We start from the raw sequence: 11,479 nt of genomic DNA on the forward strand, positions 1-11,479 counted from the left end.
TAATTAAGCCTGAATCCGTGTCGTTCGTCATCCCGATCCCAATCTCTCTCTTTTCCTTTCTCATCAATCTGATCTTTTTTCCTCGAGGTGTCTTGCCGTACCTGTAGGCCTAACTCTTTTCTTTTTCATCCATATTGTGTAGTCCCTCATTCCTTAATTTCTTCCGGCCATAGCAGCAATCCGTGCACGTCCGTTCTCTCATAGGAATCATCTGGCAGCCAGCTTCTGGGTATGTGCAAGTTTTACACGTATATTAACTGGTGTGGTTTGATATAAGAAGTCGAGGTGGTACTAATTCAACATTAGGGAACCCTATGTTAAAACACCAACAAATCCTAGCTCAACTGATCGCTCATATTAGGTTTGGTGTGGAGGTCGCAAGTTCGATCCTGCTTACTGCCAACTATTTTTTGCGTTGTTTCATACAGTAGATGGGCCCGCAAAGTTGGCCCATAGTAACGACGGACGAAAATCTTGTCCACAGCGGATAGATATAGATACACAGGTAAAATAGTACCACCTCGCTTATAGTTTTAAATTTAAACCGAAAGTAAATTCACATGAAGAAAGCGTATTGTGACGGTGAACCCGGAGATCCAATCCGTGCTTTATTATTATTAGGGATAGATTATTATTAGGGAGAGATTAGATTAGCCCGTGAGTGCATGTTCATTATTATATTATTACGCTAAAATCTTAGCAAGTTTTTATATGCAATCATCATAATTTACCTGCCATTTTATTGTTCAGAACTTGCTTGGTAACAACTTGATGACTTGCCAAACAAATATGGTTTTTATTTTGCTAAGTTAATAATACTTGGGACAATTGATTCTAATTTAGGGAGAATGAATGAAAAAAAGATGACATTTATATCTATACCAATATAAAGACCCAAAAGGGACAGATATAACTGATCTCGGCCATTAAATTAAGTCAATCCAATGACTAGACTACTCCAATGGTGAGCGTTCAACGTGTTTAACATGCAATTAATATCATACCAAATATTGCACTAATCATAAAATAAACACACAAATAATAGAATACCTAATATCCGTGTGCAATTAATATATTGCCTAAATATTAATGTACATGCGCATTTACTAGTGAGAGTAAAAAATCAAGAGAAGGAAAGAGTCAAACGTATATAAGGAAGGTTGGACGGAAGAGGGTGAAATGAAAACCTTGCGTTCTTTTTTAGTATATATAAAGATCATATAGCGGTATTTCAATGATTTGCAGGAATATAATTTAGTACTTTTACTACATTTGCCGGGTCAAGTCAATCCTTCCACATAAGTCCCTTCTACTTCAAGTCAATCCTTCCACATTAGCCGTTCAGTCCAAGAAACTCCCCCTCCTTAAAATTGTCAATGCATTATTGAAAGGTTACAACAGCATTACAACAGAAAAAACTTGTTCTCTGGTGGAGCACACACCTCCTAGTACACCCTACATCAACGAAACAAAACAGAGTTACAGATATAGTTTATGTACACAACGAACTGGATGGTGCCGCGAGGCGGTGCAGTCAGTCAGTGGGCAAACAATGCAGATACAAATCTCGTCCCTTTGTATGCAGCACTCTACTAATGCCTCCTCACTCCAGTAGCCCCAAATATCCTTAGCAACTGCAATTTTTGCATATGTTGGGTACCACGGCTGTATGACCTGAGAGGATTCTTCTCGATCGACGGAGCTGAGATGTTAAACAAGGACTGACTACTGCTATCGGTGTTGGTGGTCACAAGCCTGGCAGGCCTTGGCCGATCTGGGGTTTACATATGTACACTGATCACACGTCCAAATGTTGCTATCGTCCACACCACGGCTGGAGCTGCCTGATTTGGAGCCAGCAGCGGATGCCCTGTTCTTGCCAGTCTTGCTCTTGCCACCAAGGCTCTTAGAAGTAGTGTTCTTGATGCCCGTGCTTTGGCTAGTGGAAGGTCCAACGTCATTTAATCCAGTCTCCAGTGCCCGGACGAGATTCTCAAAATAATTGCGAGTCACGCTGTAAAATACCCCGCAGGAAAATGTCACAGGAAACGCAGCAGAAAGAGGTACTTAACTGATACTACATGGTTATGGATGACCAAGTCGTCAGTAGAAAATGAATAAGCAGTTCTGCTAATTCTAAAGTCGGCTGAGATTTTCTCAAGCACTTTTCACCAAACTGAAGATTTACTTCTAGATCAGTTGAGACTTAAGAAAATCTCAATCGGCTTAGACAGAGACATAAATGAATGAAGCAAAAAAAAAACACTTCATAGGTATGCATAGCATCACAGCAAAGGATAGAACATATGTAAAGGTGATCCAAATTACCTAGTTAATCCAGCCAACTTTGTACGGAAGTCATTGAAATCTTTTGAGGGGGACTCGGCTTCAAGGTATATTTGAAGTTCTTTCTCTGCACACTGATGCAGCCGCTCCAAACCTGATTCAGCCTCACCTATATGCATACACACAAAGCAGAAATCAGATGAGTAGGATATGCTTATGTATTATCGATGATAGTAAAACTACAAACCTTGCAGATATTCGAAAAACTGTCTTTTGGCATGTTCGTGCTCTGGGAGGTAATAACCATAAGCATATGTCCACTTCAATACCCTCCTACACTCAACAATCTACATTTCAAAATTAAACCCAGTCACGAGGAAGAAAACTTGAGACCTAAATTTGGGAATAATAACACCCGTGAAGTAATACCTGTAGCCATGCCTCTATGATGAACTTGAGCTGTGACTCAGGTTGACTTTGTATATCACTTAACTTTTCAAGCTGAGAAATATTTGCAGAATTCAGTCTTAGGAGTCCTGGACAGGCTGAGGTAAGCTATAATAAAAGCAGTGAAATGAACAGTGAGTGTCACATATATTCATATACCTTGTCATTCTGCAGACTCTGAAGGTCTCCTAATGCCTTTTGCCTTGACTACATCATGAAGACAAAAAGTGTCAAAGCAATCAGAGTTACGAGATTACGTGTTCTAACAGGTAAAGATATCACAGGAATATTCCTATCACCCTGTCTACACGAAACAGCACCTAAATCAGCATTGACTTGATATCGACATCTCAACACAAGGAGAAAAAATCCTTTATACAAGAAACTGCATTATTGTCAGCATTTCTACAATTGATTATAAATTATTAACAGGTTTAACATTGGACAAATAGGTGAAATTAAGAAGAACGATGCAGCACAATGCCACTTCCATGATATTTGGCGTGAAACAAGTTCGCTATCTCTCCTCTTTTTTAAAGAAAAAAACATAGATTGATCCTCTCAGGCTAGCCAATCAACCAAGAATTCTATCATCTCAGGCAGTTCAAAACTAACACTTCAAAAAATTCTAAACAATTATCTTGCACACTCAACAGAAGTGCCTTATATTTATTTGTCCCCCAAAAATGATGCAAGGATGGCAAAGCAAAAGACAAAAATGGCAAAACCTAGTTAAGCTAACAGAATAATTGTCTACTTCAAAAGGTACAAATCGTCACTATGAATCCTAGTAATGTTCTGTACATGCTGCTTTTTTCATAACGAATAACTTACTGACTGATTAGCTGCCCATCGTTCATAATAATGTGTATATCTCTCAAGGGAGTTCTTCGCCATTTCCCTTCTCCTTTCAGATTCATCATACTGTGACCACAACAAAACAGATAGAACATGTTATTATATCTTTAGGTAATGAAGTGAACATCTAGGATCAGAATCACTACCGCTCCTTCTTGTCTTGCTGCCTCATAACGGTTACAAGCATAAAATCCACCAGTCCTCTCTCCATGCTCCGACCATGAACCAAGACACAGCCTACATTACAATAGTGCAAATATCATTTCAGCTATAGGAGATTTCTAGTGCAAAAAAACATAACACAGAAAAGAAGACTGATTGTATACCAGCAAAACTCAAATTTACATGGAGGTGTGCATGTGATATGCATGCATCCCTGGTTTTTCTCAATAGGCCGCTTGCACTTAGGGCAAGGCTTTGAGTTAGCCAGTATCCTGAAACCATACCCAGCAGTTAGGAAGATAACAGTACAGTCCACACCTTAAAAAAAGAGACTAAAAGATACTCCCTCTGTTCCATAATAGGTGTCGTGGTTTTAGTTCAAATTTAAACTAAAACTACGACACTTATTATGGAACTGAGGGAGTATAATTTTATCAGATCCATCATACAACTGGCCAAATACTTCAAATTTTTACAACTCCAAACATTAATGGTTTTAGAAGATCATCATGTTATTACAATAATAATGACATCCAAGCTAAAAAAACTCTCCTCGACCCTATCTCTCTCTTCACCTACCTGGTTGGCTAGCATGATCACCACAGCAGGATGCAGTGCGTCCCACCAGGAGATCAAGGACGATTGTCCAACTACCATAAAAAATAACAATCCACGTTATCTAGCTAAAGCTTACAATATCCGCAACACACCCCATCTCATAATAATAATCATAAGACTCTGCACATGCACAATATTGAAGTGATCAAAATGGATACAAGGTGATATAGTGGTACAACTTGGGTGCGGGGGTAGACTATCATTGATTAGCATGCCAAGTGTCGAAAATAATATTCTAGTTCCAGATTGAGAATAAGCAAAGTAAGTCATCCTACAGTACCAATTCATATTCTCAGACTCTGCGCTGTTCTTGAGGATCCACTTTGAAACAGTGGCACAGTCTACTGGACGATGAGCTTCCTCAGTGCACTGCAAGATTTATTTCAGATAGTTTATATTCTGCCTATTATGAGATAAACGAATTAATCGGTCAAATACTCACATTCCAACAGAACCCATATGAACAATTGCAATTAACATCATAGCTGCCACTGCCCACAACAAATTCTACTGCATATTCACATCCAGGAGCAGGACACCACTTTGTCTGTTACACATAGAAATGCCTTTAATCAACAGTATAGTAAAATAAAACATTTATATTATTAGTTCAAGAGTTGGCTAAATATGGCAGTTGATCGTTCTGTTGTCATCCATTACAATTACCAATTAACTACACCCTTTCAAAATGTGAAAACAATTGCATATAAGAATAATGGTTGTTGAAAAATATAAACACTACCAAAGTTCAATATTCACATTGTCAACAAATAAATATCTTCATAAATCTGAATATCAGCTCCACATCATTTCGTTGTCCATGGTTACAATACCTCTATATCAAGCTATAGCAACTTACCTTTCGATTATCCTCAATGTAAGATCTGCGAAGATATCGCCCATACTTTTCCTTATCCTCTTCATTAGCCAGCGAATTAATCATATCTTGTCCAACTGCGGCAGCACAGGACGGATCAGGACATCTCAACATCAGACATCCTGGACCATCATTTATAGCAGTGCTAATGTAACCTGTCAATACACATGAAACTTTAAGCAGTGACATCATAATATCATAGGTCAATTATATAGCTATTAATGCAAAAGGGTAAAACAGAGTACAGAGAAACACCACCAATCAATCGCACTGAAACTTCTATACGATGAGTCTCTAGTGTAAGTGATCAGCTTCTCCATTTAGGACTAGATTGTTACATCCACAAGCAATGTGGACCTTTCCACGAAAAAGTATAGCAAATCTCATAAGGATGCAACTCATTTACAGTATAACAAAGATGTAACTGATGCTAATCACTTCAAAGACCTTAAGCATGGTGAACATTTGTTTAAGCAAGCTTTTTAGGTAGCCATAACATCTGTGAAAAGAACATCTGAGAAATTGAATGCACAGAAGAGCATGCCATGCCAGCAAGTAAAGTGGTTGCAGAAGAATGTAATTACGAGGTATCGTATCATTAACTATCACCACCCCAGTATGCGGCTACAGAGAAATGACAGTTCATGGTTTGTTACAATATGAGAATGAAAACAGAAAGCATGATTCCACACAACAAAGAATTTAGGGTGTGTTTGGTTTCAGTCATGAACTGGAATGACACGGCACATGGGTCGGACCTGTTCCTGGGCCTTGTTCTACCGTTTGGTATACAACTGGAATGGAACCCACTCGTTCCCACCAAGTGAATATTCGGCCCAGATCCGGAACGCAGTGATACCTCCAAATCAGAGGAATCACGCGGAATCGGTCGCGCACTCCTCTCCCTCTCTCATGTGACGCCTCTCCTCGTCTCTCTTCCTCCCTCGATCTGCACCACCAGGCCTCCTCCTTCAATCTGCGTCGCTGGCCACTCCCACCGCATCCTCGCGCTGGCGCTACTCGTCGTTGTGCTCGGAGCCGCCCTGGCCGCGTCCCAGCCGGGCGCACCTGAGGCGTCCCATTCGACGTCCTTATCCTCAAGGCATCCCCTCCAACGACGGCAGCCGGGATGGCACGGATCCAGCCTTCACCAGGGCAACGAAGGCGGTACGACGACAACGGCAAGCAGGAAATATGCGCCCCCCCCCCCTATCTGTCTTTCGGGTGGAGTACAGGTAGCAGCAGATCGCGTGGCCGTTGGCTTGTCTGCCTTCTGTCTTTCGATGGTGGCGGAAGGGTCAGTAGCCAGCTTGCTTGTGGTGGCCACACCTGGGCAGCAGCAGCAACGAGGAAGGAGCGGCCGGGGCAGCAAGCAGCGCAAGTAGCAGAGAGGAAGCGGCAGCGTTGGCAAGCATCAGCGCCGGCAAGCACAAAAGCTGGGACAAGTGAAGCAACTGGTTTTTCCTAGCTTGTCATTCCTTGATTAATGCTTCATCTATGTGCTCTGTGTTGAGATTCTGACAAATTTTGATGCCATTAGTACTAGTGTAATCCAGATTTTGGGACTTGATTAATATTTTTTGTCTATTCTTGGAAACAATTTAGTGATGATAAATTTTGTAGACATCAGATTATATGTGGACGATAAATCATTGTGCAATTGAAATGTATTTCGCATAATTTTTGTTAAACATAAAAAGGTTGTAACTGTTCATATTGTACATTTGCATGTTAGAGATACTCTCCAAATCTATTCCATTCCAATTCTCCAAACTAAACGCTGAAATATAACCATTACATTGCACATTTTATCCCCAACCAAACACAGAAACAGAACCAACCCATTCCGGTGGAATGGAACAATGACATTCCATCCCACTTCGTTCTTAAACCAAACACACCCTTAAGGTCCATATACAGAGGAGTGTTTAAAGAACAGATTGACCAACCTCTCCAGCATACACTACAGAAAGGATGTCCACATGCGGCAGCACTCATTGATGCATGGGGGCAATTTTCGAAACAAATTCCACATGCCAGCTGTTATGAAGTGAACAAACTGTATAAGTTGAATATTCAAGAGCATCAAATGTTTTACATAAGCTTTTGTAGAAATTAGAAACCATTGAAAACAGGCAAGAGAAATGGCATAAAAATGGCACATGCGCATGACGCTCACAATGCATAGCAAGTGCAAAGCTACTATTTTCTAATGCATGTACACTGCAAACCTGCAATGATAAAAGCATGTCAGCCGATACCTTTTTCAAACAATCTGAGCTGGTGGCCATGCATACTGATACAAGTAGGTGCTAAGATACTGGGAAGTGGCAAATATGAAAGCCTGTACCAAATAATTGACTGACTACAGTAAGTGTGTTTGTATTTTATATGCTTTATGTACACTTTTTTCAGCATCCACAACTCATCCTACAAATGGTAATGGGGGGAATAGAAATATTGGAAACACTGGGTAGCTCAGAAATGCTTGTACCACAGCAATTCCCAACAACTACTATATGGCTCAAAAAAATGAAATATACTTAGTGAAATGAAAAAATAAGTTCGATTAATTGAGGTAGTGATGTACTTCTCTGTCATTTGGCATTTCAATGCGCTTCTCCGGAAAACCAACAACCTTGCGAACACGTTCTTCATCAACGAACCATTCATCATGCACCTTACTAACACTCCTGTGGGGAAAAACATTAAATGAGAAAGTGGAATTAACAACCGACATAAGATCACAAGGAGATATGAAGTACATATATATGGGCAAGTAGCATTTGATGTATACAGCTATGACCACTTCAGCTAATAGGCTAAAAACCAAAAGCAGTGAAAATAAACTTCCATGGATGAACTATCCATGTGCCAGAACATGAGTTGGTCTTGAGGTCTTATGGGTTTCACCTCTAGCCTACCCCAACTTGTTTGGGACTAAAGGCTTTGTTGTTGTTGTTGTGGATGAACTATTGCAAACATAACTTGGTATGGAAAAATGACACGGATTCCTAAGTACCACTGTTTTTACCATAATAAGTTGTCCTAACTCACAAAACTAAATGTTATGGAAATGTATTTCGTGACGAATCTAATTATGGAGTCAATCCAGAAATTTTTATATATAGGACAGTCAAACTTAAGTGTTAACAATCATGGATTCCAGGACATCTTATTTTTGCAATACGGGTAAGATAAGGATAAATAGCAACTCGATAACCCAGCTTTGCAACACATCTACACCTTAATAACCTGCTGCACGCATATACCTTTTGTGTCCGAATCGGTCAAACATAACTATAGCAATACAGAAATGTAACTTGGGTCTTAGAGTACAAGAATGTAAAAGCCACGGTGATATCCAAGTATCTAACAACCCCAAAAAAGGAGCAGATCACTATAGGGCAAGGTGAAAACAATAGGGCAATGGTTGTTACCAGTTATAGCTGCGAAGAAGAGCACATGCTTCCGACTTTGAAATTGAGAGAACAGTTGAAACCCTATTTATGTCATCCTCTTGCCGCTGCTTTATACCAGCTTCACTCAATATGCAGTAATTTTGCTGGTGCACAAAACAAGTGAATGACGATAAGAATAGCAGGGCATGAAGGTCGAATAAGCAATGAGAAACATTGAGCTGAGAGCGATTAATTTCACAAGTCAATATAAATAGTATCAAATGCAACCACTTAAGCAACACATTATGATTACTAAATAAATTAAAACTATTGATGACCAGAAAATTCTAATGCATTATTTGAAGGTAGAACAGTGCAATTCTGACTTGGCAAACAACCTAACCTACTTTTCTAATGCAACTTTGAAGATTGTTGTCCAAGTTTGGCCTAGATGTAGCTTCTCTGAGAGACCAGTTTATTTAATTTTACAGGCTTATGTTGGAATAGACAATGCTTTTTTAGGAAGCCAAAAGCTGGAATTTGGCTTTCAGAGCACATTATTTAGTTTGTTTCATGTTTGTGAAGCTGGAAGCACAACAGAACAGTACACTTAAGGAACAAATAGTAACTTATCAGGCTATCCTTCCATAAAACATTCCTTATACCTCCAACACATATAGTCATATACCAATCAAAGCAGAGATTGATATCAAGACAGATATCGGAAAGCAACTGAAACTTCTTCACAAGAACTTGGTTGAGTGCACAAGGCAGGGTTGGGCCGGCCTAATGACAGGAATTTTCGATGGTCAGACAGTTGATGGATCAGCAGACAGCAATGCCACTCATCTATGACTATGTAACATGTAGAGTAAAGACAGCAACTAGTGGTGAAAATGGCCAGGGCAATGGATTACCTCAATGGCTGGAAGCTTGGAAAGGAGGCAGATAAAGGTTTCAGGGGAGGGGATAATGACAACTGAAAAGCGAGGTCTGTGTTGCTGGGTCAATAAGGAAGGTAGTGGTATGGAGAGAAGTGGAACACCAAGGAACCACGGAAGCTACTCAAGTTTGCCAGATAATGAAGCTACTCAAGTTAGGAAGTTCGTCGACTAAAACAAGAGGGAAACCCAGGGAAAAGAAGTAACTAACAGATGAACCACTATATCCTAGTGCCATCATCTCTGTTGATGTCCGCCCATAAAAACTTTGCTTTGGAACTGGGAGGAGCTCCGCTAGATTTTGGCAACGTGGTGTGGTACAGCAGGTCAGCAATTCTTTTTGCCATTGTCAAGTTCTAAGTGCCCCATACATCAATAGGTTTTGTACATGGATATGTGGGATAAAAATGACTAGCATTGTGTAGACATCCAAAATTTAGACATTGAAGAATTGCATGGCAGCTCATATACTCTGTGATTTGGCATTTAATTAGTAGGGTACATGCATACCGCCCTAGAGCCTACCTTGTTTTGGTCCATCATGACTTTTTTTTTCTTATAACATCATGACTTACCATTTGCTAGTAATTAAACTTTTATGTGAAAAGTTATAAACTACATCCCAAACAAAGTTGTCATCGTAATTCACAATATTGCATTATCTCATTATTTATTGTATGTATACTTTTATGAATTTAGTATTTACTTGTCTAGGACAAAGTATTGGCAGTCAGGTGGCCAAAATGTATATTATTCGTCAACAATGTTGACTGCGTTATTTATAATCCTGCATCCACCACTGCTCTCACACAAAAAATAAATATTCCCCGGAGGCCCTAGCTTGCACCAACACATATTTATTGAGGATGACGGCGATTGCAAGGGCAAGGCCATTCGCCCGAGCCACAGCCCAGTCTACTAGAGAAGGAAGGCCGTAGCAGCTAGCATAGGAATATCAATCTCATCGATCGTCTAGATTCACGAAACTACAGTTCCCGCACATTCCCACATCAAAAAGATGGAAACACGAGCTACGCGATTGCGCCACTCCAAGCACACACCCATCCTGGGCGGGAAACCGAGATCACCTGCTGCCGGTGAGAGAGGAGCTCGGGGGAGTCGTCGGAGTCGTGGTCGGCGAAGTCGTAGTCGGCGTCGCCGTCATCGCTGGCGGCGAGCCCGGCCTCCCCGCCGCTGTAGAAGTCGTCGTCCGCTGAGTCGTTGGCGTCGTGCATGTCGTCCTCGGAGTCCATCGCCGCCCCGCCGTCGCCAGCGCTCGCCTCCGCTCGCCGCCGGAGCCTCAGGAGCAGCGCGGATCGGGCGGATCGGAGCGGCGCCCACCACGAGGAGGGAGCAATCGGGCCCGGGGCGCGGGGGCGCGGCGGCGCCCGCGCTGGTTCGGGGCAGAGGCGGGGAGGGAGAGGAGGATGCGCCGGTGTCGGGGGGGTGGGGGGAGTGGGGCGGAATGGGGAGGACGGATTGGTGGGAATGGTGGGTCGGGTGGATTCGCTCGCTCGGCTGCTGCCTACACACGAGAATAGCTAGGAATGCAAGCTTTTTCCTCTCGTTTTCTTACTCCTTTCTCCCCCACTTTGCTTTCGGTTGTTTATCCCTTGTCACCCGTCCTTGTGCGCGTAGTGTTTTTCTTACAGTTCTTTCTCTCCGTGTTTTCAGTTGTCCGTGGGATTTTCTATTGACTTCAGATTCAAAGCTCTTTGGATAATCCAATAAGGGCATCTTCAACACGAACCCTTGATAGACCGTGCGGTTCGGATCGTATCGTGTCATCCAACATGGGCCTATATCGGTTCGTCGGGTGGTCCGAATGTACTTTTTTCCACAAATCGAAAACAAATTAAGAGCTTTGCAAGCGTCCGGATCGCTGACCC

At 41.5% G+C, this 11,479-nt stretch overlaps 1 protein-coding gene across 1 annotated transcript; it reads right to left on the reverse strand.

The window, feature by feature from the left end:
- Positions 1 to 1,340: 1,340 nt before the first annotated feature.
- Positions 1,341 to 11,165, reverse strand: LOC123189624 (probable E3 ubiquitin-protein ligase ARI8). The gene is made up of 15 exons (XM_044602081.1): positions 10,679 to 11,165; positions 8,689 to 8,813; positions 7,839 to 7,941; positions 7,198 to 7,288; positions 5,231 to 5,403; positions 4,814 to 4,918; positions 4,652 to 4,740; positions 3,918 to 4,025; positions 3,738 to 3,828; positions 3,568 to 3,657; positions 2,893 to 2,940; positions 2,716 to 2,787; positions 2,534 to 2,633; positions 2,329 to 2,455; positions 1,341 to 2,014 (listed from the first exon to the last, which is right to left on the reverse strand). The coding sequence occupies exons 1-15, from the start codon at positions 10,841 to 10,843 to the stop codon at positions 1,732 to 1,734; spliced, it is 1,770 nt and encodes a 589-aa protein (XP_044458016.1). The 5' UTR covers positions 10,844 to 11,165; the 3' UTR covers positions 1,341 to 1,731.
- Between the last annotated feature and the right edge of the window lie 314 nt (positions 11,166 to 11,479).

Source organism: Triticum aestivum, chromosome 2A, assembly GCF_018294505.1.
Source record: "Triticum aestivum cultivar Chinese Spring chromosome 2A, IWGSC CS RefSeq v2.1, whole genome shotgun sequence".
NCBI classification, from domain to species: Eukaryota; Viridiplantae; Streptophyta; class Magnoliopsida; order Poales; family Poaceae; genus Triticum; species Triticum aestivum.